At 41.7% G+C, this 14,867-nt stretch overlaps 1 protein-coding gene across 3 annotated transcripts in view; it reads left to right on the forward strand.

Annotated features, from left to right (window-relative positions):
- The first annotated feature begins 734 nt into the window (after positions 1–734).
- The window catches only part of LOC149305768 (calcium-transporting ATPase type 2C member 2-like), a 34,725-nt gene continuing 20,592 nt past the window's right edge, over positions 735–14,867 (forward strand). For 2 of the 3 annotated variants that reach the window (XM_089476817.1, XM_089476819.1), the window contains exons 1-10: positions 735–933; positions 5,467–5,577; positions 5,985–6,101; positions 7,536–7,625; positions 8,626–8,661; positions 8,771–8,832; positions 10,234–10,342; positions 11,464–11,613; positions 12,802–12,870; positions 14,103–14,178. In XM_089476817.1, the coding sequence (XP_089332943.1) occupies positions 841–933; positions 5,467–5,577; positions 5,985–6,101; positions 7,536–7,625; positions 8,626–8,661; positions 8,771–8,832; positions 10,234–10,342; positions 11,464–11,613; positions 12,802–12,870; positions 14,103–14,178 (913 nt within the window). In that variant the 5' untranslated portion in view covers positions 735–840. The remainder of the gene's footprint in view (positions 934–5,466; positions 5,578–5,984; positions 6,102–7,535; positions 7,626–8,625; positions 8,662–8,770; positions 8,833–10,233; positions 10,343–11,463; positions 11,614–12,801; positions 12,871–14,102; positions 14,179–14,867) is intronic. The other variant, XM_089476818.1, reaches the window with a different exon arrangement.

Genomic DNA, 14,867 nt, shown 5'->3' on the forward strand with positions numbered 1-14,867 from the left:
TTTGAGACTAACTGAAAGAAGTTGGCAGCATGAGCTTTCATAGACTTCAGTCTGCTTCCTCAGATGCTTTTGGAAGTAGACCAAAGTCTACAAAAGCTCATTTTGTCAACTTCTTTCAGTTAGTCTCAGAGGTGCGGCAAGATCTCTCTACATACTGATTCTACAGACTAACACAGCTATATCTTTGAATTCTTGGCTTACTTCAGTTGCTGCAAACTGAATTCAAAGTGCAAATGTAATTTGCACTCCATTAAACTTTGCACTCCCAAAATAGTTTGCACTCCTTCAGGAGAGGGGAACGGAGAGGCAGTGGCGAAATCTCTTCCCAGTAGGCTCAGGCAAAACCAAACTGCGGAAGCCAGGTGCCATCTGTGAAATTGTGCAAGGTATGCATTCCAAAAATGCATGCAAAGGAGAGAAAAAAATAACTTCACAAATAGCCCAGCCCTCCTTCAGTTGTGGTTCAGGTAACTGTACTAGAAAGACCATGTACTGTAAATGTAAAAATTTGGTTTCCTTGGACACAGGGATGGGGGGGGGGGGGGTTTAGGGGCTGCAATTCCTGAGAACTGATCCGTCCAGATATTTCAGACACTCCAAGTAGGTCTGAGCCAGGAATTCGGCCCCTCCTAGGCACCTGTTGCGAGCGGTAGGTGTGGCGTCACCTTGTCGGCTTCAGGTAACAGCCACCTGATCGCCTTTCTCTCACTACATCCTTGGTTTGTAAGGGAATGAGAGCCTCAGCCAGGAAACAATAGCCCAAACCAACAGCTACACTGGCTGGAGAAGGATTTCTCAGCTCCTGCCTTTTTTCGGTTGCTGCTCCTTGTGCCAACCGAGATGGGAGCAAAGCATTTGCTCTCCAGATTTTTCCGGAAACGTTCCTGGAGCCTGAAATACCAGCCAGTGGAAAGCGGGGAGACTGAAGAAGTGGTAAGGAGTTTTCTCTTTTGAAATGTCATTGTATTAGAGGAATACAGGTTGAGTCTCCCTTATCAGAAATGTGAGACCAGAAGTGTTTTGGATTTTGGATGGTTTTTTTCAGATTTTGGGATATTTGCACATACATCATGAAAGAGTTTGGAGATGGGACCCAAGTCTCAATGTGAAATTCGTGTATGCTTCGTATCCACCTGGTGCACATAGCCTAAAGGTAATTTTGTGCACAATATTTTTAATGATGTTGTGCATGAAATAAAGTGTGTTTACATCGAACCATCAGAAAGCAAAAGTGACACTCTCTCTGCCACCGTTGTGGAAGAGTTTGGATTTTGGAATAATTTGGATTTTGGAAGGAAGACTCAACTTGTATGTTGATGTTGAATGGATCCTGCAGCTATAGTAGTCTTTCACATCATGGACTTATTTGCTTTCTTCTAGCTGTTGGACTATCCTGTGTTCTTCCCAGATGTGAAATGGGAGATGGATAAATGTGGCTCTTGGGGGCTGGGAAAGGGTTTTTAAACTATAAGACCCAGCATCCCCAACCAGCATGGTCTTTATATTAGCATTGTAGTCCCTCAACAGCAATGTTTCTAAGCTTTGTTGGCAACATAGCACATAGCCTAGTGCATCATGCACTATTTATGACTAGAGTGGACCCTTGTTATCCGTTGGGGTTTGGTTCCAGGAACCTCCATGAATAACAAAATCCGTGTATGCTCAAGTCCCATTAAATGCAATAGCATAGCAAAATGGTGTCCCTTGTATAAAATGGAAAAAATCAATGTTTGATATTTGAAATTTATACTTTTTTAAAAATATTTTCAAACTGTGGATGCTCGAATCTGTGTATTAAAAAATCCATGGATAAGGAGGGCCAACTGTATCTTGTTTGCAATGGACAGACAGGATTGTGCTACAGGGATGCCCAAAAATTGCTGCTCCAGATGTTTTGGACTTCAGCGCCCAGAATTCCTGACAATTGGTCAAGCTGGCTGGGGCTTCTGGGAGCTGAAGTCCAAAACACTTGGAAGACCAAAGTTTGGGAACCACACACAGTTGCTGGATTTCGACAAATCGAGAAAATCAACACTGCCTCCTTCCTTCCTTCCTTCCTTCCTTCCTTCCTTCCTTCCGTCCTACCTTCCTCATTTTGTATAACATTTCTGGTGTCACCCTCATAAGTAATTCTTTCTAAAGTTGTTGCTTCTATCACTGAGGTTTTCAAGAGACTTTCAAGTGCTTATCACACTTCATGCACACCAGCTAATTCTAATCCTTACCACCACTTTGTAAGGTAAGTATCATTAGTATCTTCATTCTTATTACCATGATTATTATCACTTCCTAAGGTTTGCATAAAGTCACCCACTGAGTTCATTCAAACCAGTTCATGGTAGAGGTGACTTTCAAACCAGTGACTTCTTTACACTTTTCCACTCTACTTTCCTACACATCCCCAGTGCTATGAACCTTTCACAGGTAAAAATGGGAATACCTGAAAACTCAATACCTATTTTGTATTCCCACGCAAGAACTTCTGTGCCAACAATCCCTTGTATCTGTTTATCCTGCCAGATTCTGGAGGTGGGTGTGCTAAGAAACTCAACGCAAGAGTTCCTTTAACACAAGCGTGCACACATTTAACACAGCGTAATCTCACTGTTGATCTGATCATCCGTACTACAGAATAGCTACAGATCAAATACATTCCTGCACACTCACAATTTCAATAGGTGGTTAGTGAAGGGTTGGAACAGGTGCATTGTTCTGACATTGTGTGCCAAATCTTTGGCCTCTCCCCTGTGCCCTCCTCAGATGTGCCAACGGTCAGAAATCTCAAGTGACCTGTTTTGTCTTAAATCCCTTTATCTGAGAGTGAAGGGAGTCCTCTTAGTTCTTCGCCTTTTAAGAAGTCAAAGCAGTGACCGATGGGAAATGTCAAGCAAGCAACTCAATAAATAAAAACAATAACAACAATAACAACAAAATACCGTCGGCCTTCTGTATCCACAGATTCTTTATCCATGGATGCAAGTATCCAAGGATTGAAGATATTCAAACAATAGATAAGGGAAATGGTAAAAATAGTAAGGGAGGGGATGGAAAAATGGGGGTGAAAAATCAGAAAATGGGAAATATGTGATATTTATAAGGACACGATAGATGTTATGCCTCTTTCTTTTTTTGTTTAGTTTTGAGTATGGCATAAAAAAATTGAAATGATCTTAAATAAAAGGTTGAATATGCACACACACCTTAAATTCTGATTTTTGCGTACCCACTCCAATATTGTGTGGGCTTGTGCCTTAGGCTCTCAGTAGCGAAAAATAAACACAGCTGCAGCCTTGGCTTCATTTCCAAACATCTCTTGGGATTTTTTATTTATTGATTTAAAGGACTTCTTCCTCCATGCCTGTGCCAACTCATCTTACCTAAACTAATACATACTTCTCTTTCCTCAGGACCAGCCCCCAAACTAAGTGGCATGCCTTTTTTATTATTATTATGTTTAGCTTACATTGTGCTGCAGAAGGACAAAGGTTGGCCAAGGTGGCAGGCGCACTGAATGCAAACATGCCAGGCTCGCCTCCTGCGTCGTTTTCTGTTCCTTTGTCGCCCAGGATTGAACCGCCAGCTGTAAATGGCTCCTCTGGTGCCCACTTTTGGAGAAATTTGAGATCAGGGTTTGCCATAAGGGAGTCAAAAGTGTCGCAGTTGGCCGTAGTGACTGCCAAGGTGAAGTGGTCAAGTGGCAGAGATGCTAAGAATAGATGTTGGAGGAGAAGGCTATGTGCCAAGCTAGCCAGGAAATGCCACATGTTTTTTCCATTCCTAGCCTAGAAAGGCCACTCTTTGGGTTACAATTCCCAGAATCTGCCAGGACCTAGTGGATTCTGGGTGCTGTCATCCAAAAGAGTAACTTTTCCAAGCTCTGCTCCCTTTCCTAGTGCTGAAGAAACAGCTATGAATCCAGATGACTTTGGTACATGGCATGGGAGGTGCACCATCTTGTTTGCTGACCAAGACTGCAAACTGGTCACATTTATGGAAGATCCATCTATCATTGGTTAGGTAACCATAGAGCCTCCATGGTCTGAAGCACTTTTCCAGGAACCATCCAACAACAAGGAAGAAAACGGTCTGTGCCAAGAGTAAATGAATCAAGAGCTTGCAAGGCCATTTCGGAGCAATAACTTGGTTGGCTTTCTTGAATTAAAAGCTATGTTTCTCTCCTCTCTCTCCTTTTTACCCTGAAATAACTTTATAGTTCAATCCTCTCTGGAGGATTTTCTCTCGAAAAAGGTATGGACTGAACTCTCAATCCTCCATCTTAAAAGAAAGAATCCTTTGAGAAGCCAAGAAAATAGGCAGATTTAACAGTCCTGATCCCTCTAGCTCAAATCCTCTAAAATCAAAAACCACTGTTGTTCCGGTACATGAAAGCTCTTTCTGCTGATTTTCCTTATCTTTGCTTATGGAAGACAGATGATAGATAGATAGATAGATAGATAGATAGATAGATAGATAGATAGATAGATAGATAGAAAGAATATACTTACACACACACACACATATACACATACATATACATATATACATACTTTGGCACTCAGGCACTAGTGGAAACCATATTTTTATTGCCCCTGTCCTCATTCTTGTTCTCTTCTTTCACCTTGTTGGGTTTGGTTTTGTTTTGTTTTGGTATATTTGTTTCTTCAATGTCAAACCTTATTTCTTCTTTTCCTTTTCCTTCCCAATGACCTTCATAGGAACCTTTATTACCAGGACTGCAGATCATTGTGTTAGATCACAGATTTCTAATATTTGCTATTTATAGCAATAATTTATCTATCTATCTATCTATCTATCTATCTATCTATCTATCTATCTATCTATCTCACAGATTGTTTTTGTGTGCTTTTGGCTCATTTCTGACTTATAGCAACCCTAAGGTGAACCTAGCATGAGATTTCCTTGGAGGCTGGCCATTGCCTTTTCTTCGGCTGAGAGCGTGTAGCTTTCCAAAGGTCACCAATGGGTTCCTGTGACTGAGCAGGGAGTCAGACTTCGATCTCCCAAAGTCTTGGTTCAACACTCAGACCACTACACCACAATAGCTCCCATTGGTTGATAGATTAATTAATTAATTATAAATTATGAACAGTCAATCAATCATACAGACTTGGGTGGTCACAACTGTGGGTGGTTAGCTGGCTCTGTTAGACTGCCAAGAGATCAACAATCCTGCTTAGATAGACAATTCAAATAGACAAGAAATAATTAATTGCCATTGTCGTCAGCATCACTATCGTCCTACGGATCCCCAAACTTCGAACCCCCTCCAAATCTGTGCCAAAGTTTTGCAACTGCTTTGCAACAAAACTGCCACATTTTGCAATGTTCCCCCAAGCTGAATGATGTGTGTCTCCTACCTGGGTCCCTAGTAAATTCCCCAAATACAACAAAGTTGTTATCATCTTAGCATCACCCTTGACCCTATAGTTTACTTGCATTCTGCAGCCTGAAGATGAATCCGAACTGAAGCTGGCTGAAGAAGAGAAAGAGATCACAGCGTTGCCTCCCAAAGAAGCTTGCAAATGCCATACAGAAGAGTTAGCCAAAATGTTGCAGGTGAGAGCCATAAAACTGACTGAGGTTGGGAAGAGAAAACAGCTTAGAAGACTTAAAAGAAAGAGGAGTGGAAGAGCCATCTTCTTGTTTATGAGCACAGAGTTTGGAAAAATGATTGCCGCCACATTGCAGAATTAATGCAGTTTGACACTTCTTTAATTGTCATAGCTCCATCCTATGGAATCCTAAGATTTGAGCTTATTGTAGCACCAGAGCTATCTGACAGAGAAGGCTAAATCTCTCTGAAAACGACACATCCTAGAACTGCATAGCATGGAGCCATAGCAGTTAAAGTGGCATCAAACTGCATTGTTCCTGCAGTGTAGATGGAGCCTTCAATTCTGGGAGTTTTAGTCCCCCAAAGGAACTTTTCCAAGCCATGGTCAATGCCTGTTTCCTATCTTTAGGTTGATTTCCATAAAGGACTTTCTGAATTCTCAGTGCTGCAGCGCAGGATCAAACACGGCTGGAACGAATTTGTAGCAGATAATCCAGAACCAATCTGGAAAAAATATCTCGATCAGGTAAGAGAGTTGGACATCGGTGAAGAGTTTTGAGGGGTTTTAGTCTGTTGAATGAGATGTAGCCCATTCTGCAGGTTTTAGGGTGAAAATGACTGATTAAAAGCAAAGTAGAATAACATCCAAAATTCACAAAATGGTGATATCTTTATTGGGCCTTTATTGGACTTTAAGAGTCTATATCTCCCAGAGCCCACATGGCCAGAAAGAATAACCTCTGCCTGCATAGATATTATTCCATACTATCTTAAATGAAAACAATAACTACAACTTGACAAAATGTAGACCTCTGACTCTAATACTGTTATATTTTTCTTTCTCCAGTATGATTTTTAACACCTTTGTCTGATGAAGGTGCCAACGGCACTTCGAAGGCTTACACTATTTTGTGCACTTTAGTTAGTCCAATAAAAGTATCACTGTTTGTGGATTTTGGATGTTATTGTACTCTGTTGTATTAACCAACATGGCTAACCCTGTATATGTTGATCAAAAGGGAACATGCATTCCTTCCATAGCTTCATTTATTCTTTCAAACAAAGGATGAACAATGGCTATAACTCACCAGGAAGTCTTCTTGTTTAGTTTCCAGTGAAATGAATGGGAGACGGTAATCCGATCTCTTCAAACATTTGCCCAACCTGTTTTCAAGAGCTTCGATATTGACCTATGCCAACCTCAAAGAAGAACCACACTATTAATCTCATTAACACATTGTAAGGTGCTTTGTGTCCCATTGTTATCAATGGAAAGGTGGGATATAAATGAACAAAATAAATAAATATTCCCCCTTCACCAATTTATCTTAGAAGATGGGATCCATAGGAGAGGTCAGGGCTGGGGAAACCCATGGTCCTCAAGAAGTTGTTGTCGATTTAAATTTGCCCTTCAACCGGCTGGGGCAGGTCCATTTTGAATTGATTTGCTATAAATTTGCTTTTCAAATTTGCTTTAAAGTTTCTTTCATACCTTGCACCAAACACTTTTAAAGTTTGTAGTAAAACTCAGAGCAGACTCGTTGTTCCAATGATATGGAAGGCGCCCTGCTTGTTTTGAACCAACATATCCAAGGGTAGCCACGCTGCGATTAAGTAATGGCTTGTGGAACAGAGGAAATCAGTGCTTTGGGAATGTGCAAGAGATGGAAAAGGGCTTTGAGGTCAAGGGTGGGAATCATGCAACCCATGGCCATCTCATGGCCATTTTCCCAGCACTTGGAACTACCAGAGACTGGATCTGAGAAGGAGGCAAAACTGGCTGGAGCAGATTCCAGTGGGAAAGGCTCTGTAACCCAAAGAGAACATTATTATGGGAAGTGAGAAGCGGGAGCTTTGATCCTACTTAAAACCACCCCCCAAAAGAGAAAAACAAACAACAAAAGCTATCATCCTGCACTAATTTAAAAAAACAAAACAACCTTGTATGCTTTCCTTCTAGTTTAAGAACCCACTGATTCTTTTGCTGTTGGCCTCCGCTTTAGTAAGTGTGGTTACTAAAGAGTATGAAGATGCCGTGAGTATTGCAGTGGTACGTCATTTCTTTCTAGCACAGTCATGGTTTAGTGGGGACTCTTGATCCTACTAACATAATCATAACCAGTGGCTTCCGTGCCAACAAGGTGATGAATCCATGCTGGTTTGTAGCCTGAAGGAGCTATCTAAGGTGAATCCAGCTGAGGTTCAGCTCCTTGGATAGTTCTTTTGATGTTCACATCACAACCCAGAGAGGATTCATATACATAGGCATCCCAAAATAGAGATTTCTAGCCACCGTTGACCAGAATGCTATCCAGTGGTGGTGAACTGCAGAGGTTTATGTCACCAGAGTTAAGATGACCAAATTGAGGCTATCATATTTTGGACATATCATGAAACAATGTGACTGCAAGCATCCTGGTTTTCATCTGTGAAATATTGGACCATATGTTATAGTAAGCCCACAAACAAGACATGAGCAGTCAAGCCATTCCAGAACTCAAGTTACCCAAGAACTGGCATGTTACTAATGGTGTGTATCAGCCACATTCATCTCTTCTTGTCTCCCTCTTCAGAACCAATCCAAAGAAAAGTGTGAGACTCCTTTTGTCCCATGCCATTGGGGATTCTGGGAGCTGTACCCATAGCATTTCAATTTTGGAATATCCTCCTTTTAGAGGCCCGATTGGTGCCAAGCTTGCTGTCATCCATGCAAAAACATGACTATTTGCTGAAGAATTTTCCTGCAAAATCTGCACCGGCAAATCCTTCCAAATTGTTTTCACTGTTTTTAGACTGTTCTGTTTTAAAAATTAAGTAGTTTAATATACTTGAGGCTTTGAGTTTATTTTTATTGTTTACTGTTCAAACATATTTTATTGTACGCCACCCTGAGATCATTAGTTACAGGACGGGATATAGATATTTTAATAAATAAATACATTATTTGGGTTTCATTTCAACAAAAGCCTAATAAAGCTCTCAACGCCATCTGGTATATATTGCAATGCGTTATATTTACCAGTCATTTTTTATCTCTTTTCCTCGACTAGGCTGTCATCATTGTGGTAACGGTGGCCTTCATTCAGGTAAATCCCTTTTATAACCATCTCAGATTATTAGTATTAATATTACCTGATCAGGAAAAAGGATGAGTTCATAAGTGTCATGCTCTTTTTCTACCTGAAATCCTTACAGGAACATCGGTCTGAAAAATCGCTGGAAGAACTCAATAAGTTAGTGCCTCCAGAATGTGACTGGTAAGCTGTTGAAGTGTCTTTCTTTTTTATCTTTGGCATGGAGAGGCATCCATAATTCATCTTTGACCTGCTACTTATGGGCTTTGCATTAGTGGTGGCTGGTGGCTTTTGGCACATCAAAATGTGGCACATCAGTGGGTCAGTGAATCCTTTCTGGGTTTTAATCCGAAATTGAAAGGTCCAAAACCCACCGCAGAAATAATCCAGTTTGAGACCGCTTTAACTGCCCTGGTTCAATGCTAGGAAATTCTGGGAACTGTAGCTTTGGGAGACATTGAGCCTTCTCTGTCAGAGAGCTCTAGTGCCACCACAAACAACAATCCCCAGGATTCCCTAGCACTGAGCCAGGGCAGTTAAAGCGGTCTCAAACTGGATTATTTCTGCAATGTGTTCTGGACTGAAGACACTGAACCTATATAGAAAAGGGGATGTATTTGGCTTAACTGTTTTCCAAGTAGCAGCCAAGCTTAACTCTGAACAGCTCCGAAGAGCTTGCCAGGGATTCAAGCACATACATCCAGAAAGTATGTGCTTTTTACCAGTCATTCAAAGTGTGTATGTGTGAGAGAGAAAGAAAGAGAGAATCAGAGAGACACACAAAGAGAAATAGAAAGAATTAGGGCCTGAACAGACAGGCCAAAATACAGCTGCTTTGGGTCACTTTGGAGGTATGCTGTTTAAATGACACATGCGTCTTAAGAGGCCAGAAGCTGTGCCAAAGCTGCGCTCCAGTCCTTATTTAAATAGCATACCTCCAAAGGCATACCTCCGAAGCAGCTTTATTTTGGCCTGTCTGTATAGGCTCTAATTAAACATTATTGTGTGGATGTGCTGAGCATTGCTTTTGGGGGGCATCTACATCCCATAGGTCTAAGAGTTGCACATTCATAATATGTGTGTCATTGGTTACTACTTAGGGGGAAAGGACGTTGGTGAAGATGGGCGTTTGGTCTGATCCCAACAAGCCTCTTGCGTTATGTTTTAAGAAACTTTGTCTTAGGCTTTATTTTTCACCCATACTTCCTTTCTCCTCTCAATGAGGGTAAAAGGTAGAATGAAAAAGGCAGCTGAGATGTTCATGAGATGTTCATGAAACACCTTCAGCCAGGCTGACCAGATGTCCTCAACACAAAGCAGGACACGGCACTGCAAAATGTAAAGCATTCAAGAATATAAAAGCTAAAAATGTAAGTGCAAATTCATGCTTCTTATTCATGCTCAAAATGGAAGGTGTTTTGAAATTCCTCCTGGACAGAAGGTGGAAATGTAAGACATGTCTTGGAATAGGAAGACGTCTGGTCACCCTGCCTTCAGCATAACTTCTTTGACAGCTCTATTTTGATCACCTCAAGATGCTCAGAGTTTTCCATGTTTTTTCTCTTGCTCTCTCTAAAAATGCAGCCTGAGGGAAGGGAAACTGCAACACCTTCTCGCTCGAGAATTGGTGCCCGGAGATGTTGTGTGCCTTTCCATGGGAGACAGGGTCCCTGCAGACATCAGACTCACTGAGGTAACAGACAGACAATATATACAACATGTGTGTCCCATATCCGTGTGTGCTCCGATCATATAGCTTGCTGTAAATGCAATGTATGACCTTATATTTCTAGTCTTCATGGCTCTGGAAACATGGTGATATTCCCTTAATAACTTTTGTCATCTTGACCATGCTCTCATGTTCCTTGGCCACATGTGTCTTGGTTTTCATCTCTGAAATGTTAGAGGATATGCAATACATATACATATCTACAGATTCTGTATGCACAGATTAAACAGCTTGAATATGCACTCATCCCTCCATATTTGCAGCTTTGATATTTGCAGATTTGATTATTCACAGATTTTATTAAGATGTTATCTCTAGGAATCTCTAGGTCCTCCTGTGCAACTCTATGGTCAACTTCAACTAAAAGTCACACTAAAAGACCTAGAGATTCCTAGAGACACTAGGCACTTGTAGCTTCTCCAGCGCAGTTCTATGGTCAGTGTCTGTCGGACGCTGACCACAGAGTTGCACTGGAGGACCTAGAGATTCCTAGAAAGGTGTCCTCCCAGATAAAAACATAATGGTTTTGTTATTTGTCGTTCTTCCATATTCACGGGGGTCTTGTGCCCCTAACGCTAGTGAATATGGAGGGACAAGTGTGTGTGTGTGTGTGTGTGTGTGTGTGTGTGTGTGTGTGTGAGTCATAAGAAGCTTTAACCTTATGCGGAAGGTTAGCTCATGGCAGATATAATGGTGCGCATTCCCCCATTAAAACAAATGGGGGTTGAGTGTAGGTGTTTTTCCTCATACACAGTGGGGGGAGTCCAGAACGGATCCCCCATGTATTGGGATGGCCCACTCTGTGTGTGTGTGTGTGTGTGTGTGTGTGTGTGTTCCAAACAGCAATACTTGATTTTGCCATTCTATATAAGGGATACCACTTTACTATGCCATTGTATTTAATGGGATTTGGGCATCTAAGGATTTTGGTATCTATGGCAGGTCCTGGAACCAAACCCCAAGGGCTCACTGTATATCCAGATGACAGAATGTGGCTTGTTTTCATTTGATAATTTTCTTAAAGGAACTGCTGTAGCAATAAAGGAACAGTATTGAGGGAATGAATTCATCTCTGTCTTCATTAGGTGACAGACCTCTTGGTGGACGAGTCCAGTTTTACAGGAGAAGCAGAGCCATGTAGTAAGAATGACAGCATCTTAGCAGAACCTGGAGACATGATGACCCTCAGCAACATTGCTTTCATGGGAACCCTTGTGCGATATGGCAAAGGGAAAGTGAGTGGCAAAGAGCATCCTTGCTTGGATAACTTGCAGTGTAGAGAGGCACTAGGAATGCCCAATTTGATTGTTGTAGCTCTGCATGATACACGGTTGAGCTTCCCTCCCTCTTTCTAGTAAAGAGATACACCAAAATCAGGGACCCACCTGGAAACATAGCAGTTGGGTTCCACTGAAGCTTGATCATACTTACCCATAGGGCCCAAACTGGACATTTTTCAAGATCCATGCACAGTCCCATATGTGGTAAACTAGAGCTTGTGAAGGTTCCTCTTTTGAACTGGATCTCTCAGTAATGCCTATCTAGCATGATCTGTGATCCAAAAAAAGATTTTTCCAAGCTCTGGGTGAACTAATAATAATAATAATACATTTTATTTATAGCCAGCCTCTCCCTACTGAATCATAGATGGGAGTCTTCTCCATGAAATATCCTCATCGACTGTGGACAGACTCTGCCCGTCCAAGCCGACCATTAACTCTTCTTTTATATGAATCAAAATAAGACTTCCAGTTGACTCTTGCATGGGTAGCAAGGCCTTCCTGAGCTCAATTCTGTTTCTGTATTCTGCGCTATTCATTGGTCCTCCTGACTTGTTTCTTGAGGTGCATCCGCACTGCAGAAATAAAGAAGTTTGATACCACTTTAATTGTCATGGTTCCATCCTGTAGAATCCTGGGATTTACATTTCATTTAGAGTATTTATACCCTACTCTTCTGCCACCCTTCTGGGAACTGTAGTTTTCGGAGATATTGAACCTTCTCTGGTCAGAGAGCTCTGGCTCCACACCAAACTACAGATCCCAGAAATTAAGTCATGGAAGTTAAACTGGTGCCAAAGGAGGTTATTTCTGAAGTGCGGATGCCGCCAATGTTTCCAAACTCTGAAAGTAAGTGCTATCCCAAAGCTTCACACTGACCCAAATTGGGTCTGCTTTTAGCAAAAGAGAAGCAGCATCAGGAATGCCATTCACAGACTTTCTGCATCTTGTGTAGTTTGGAGCATAAACTCAGGTAGTCTAAAAGTAAAACTGGAGGATGCGGAGCAACTCTGGAGGAATGCCATTGTGCGTTCTGTTTTCACGTGGAATAAAAATATGCAAATCTGAAAGAAGACTTTCGGGATCTATCTAAGAAGTCAACCTTGTGTGACTGTTTTCTTGTGTCCCCTTTTTCTCATTCAGGGTGTTGTCATTGGCACGGGTGAAAACTCACAGTTTGGAGAAGTGTTTAAAATGATGCAAGAGGAAGAGGTAAGGAAGAATGTGGCAAAAGGAGAGCAAGAAGGGGGGAAGTTCCTTTGGGGAAAATCTCTTTAATTTCTTACAAATCATGCATCTCAATCTGCTACTGCCATGACGAAAAATACAATATTCAGTACTGAAGCCAGATCCAGCCGAAACAGAAGTGTTTCCTTCTTTCCAACTGAGTGAAGTATTGAATTGGATGGGTATCATTCCATTGCATTTTCGTCATTCTGAATCAAATGCCCTCTTTAACGGCACCCATTCATGGCTCCTTTTCTGCACCCATTTGGAGGATTCTCAGAGGGAGCATTATTCCCTTTTTGTTGCTGAGAAAAGTCTATAAAAATTCATTTTTAATATATATACATATATGATTTGAAAATGAAATCCCTGCCAAATGCGGTCCTTCCATGACTGTCTCCCCAAAGTAATGAGTGAATCGTCTGAGTAAAAGCCACTTATTACATAGGGAAAATAACAATGCTATCAGTCAGTACCTTGCTTTGCAAAGGGAACATAAGTCCAAAACACACTGCAGAAATAATCCGGTTTGACACTGCTTTAACTGCCATGGCTCCATTTTATGGGAACCTGGGGTTTGTAGTTTGATTGTGGCACCAGAGCTTTCTGACAGAGAAGGCCCAATGTCTCACAAAACTACAAATCCCAGACTTCCTTAGCATTGAGCCCTGGCAGTTGAAACAGTGTCAAACTGGATTATTTCTGCAGTGCGGATGAGGCTATAGTTATGCCCTTGTTACTATCCCCTCCGCGTTCGAACGTTACATGTAATGTAGCAACTTGTATCATGATGTTTCCACACTCTAACTTTGGGGTGGACCTACACTGTAGAAATAATGCAATGACACCATTTAATTGTCATGGCTCCATCCCACAGAATCATGGGCTTCATAGTTTTAGCAGAGAATGCTAAAGAGCTTGGAAAACTACAAATCCCAGGATTCCATAGGATGGAGCTACAGCACTTTAAGTGTTGTCAAACTACAATATTTCTGCCGCATAGATACACTTGGAGATATAGAACTAATGCTCATAGTTCACTATTCATCTCATGCATTCCCTGACTAGTATGTGAAGGGTATTTGAACCTTGAGACATGATACAATTACTTCCAATGCACAAAACTCTAACTGGATATTAAAAGAGTCTTTCTCTCTTTCTTCCTTCATCTCCCTCCCCTTTCTTTTGCTTTTATTCTCCTGGATTAATGGATCAAGACACCCAAGACTCCACTGCAGAAAAGCATGGATAAATTGGGGAAACAGCTTACTCTTGTTTCCTTTGGCATCATCGGTGAGTTGAGCCAAATAATCCATTGCCTATGTTAAGAGTAAATATCTGATTGTTATTGAGACGTTATGTCCTATAGAAAGGCTGTGGCTCACATAGCCTATACATACAGTCCGCCCTTAGCTTATGCGGGGGATCCATTCCGGACCCCCCCCCCACATAAGTCAAATACCGTGCATGCTCAAGGCCCATTCAAGTGAATGGAGCTCGTGCACGCGGCAGCATGGTGGCGTGGTGGCGCACCGACGTGTGCATACCATGGGCGCACAACCCAGTCATCCGAATGGGACACACCGCCCCTTGCGTCCCATGCACTCCCGCGCGGCTTTCACCATACGCTGAAAGCTGCGTATGACGCGGGCGCACTGTATCTAGTTTTTCATAAATATACACTAGGCATATAAGTCTTTACTAAGTTTCTTGTCAGAAGTAGCAACAAATAATTTCAGCAGTTTTCTTCCCACTCTGAGAAAGCTTTGAAAAACTGCACCGTTTGTGAAGGCAATTCGCAATTCAGGACTCATCTGGGCAAAAGTTGTGTGTGGTCGTTTTTGTGCAGAAAACAGCATTTTCTGCCTAGAAAATAATATTTCAGTGCAGAAATGGTAATTCCTGCACAGGAAATGCTGTTTTCTGCAGAGAAAATGCTTTTTCCCACACAAAACAGCTAAGTATGAATTTTGTGTGCAATA

The sequence above is a fragment of the Sceloporus occidentalis genome, unplaced genomic scaffold (genome assembly GCF_023333645.1).
Source record: "Sceloporus occidentalis isolate IW3139 unplaced genomic scaffold, rSceOcc1.0.p SCAF_10, whole genome shotgun sequence".
Classification (NCBI taxonomy): domain Eukaryota; kingdom Metazoa; phylum Chordata; class Lepidosauria; order Squamata; family Phrynosomatidae; genus Sceloporus; species Sceloporus occidentalis.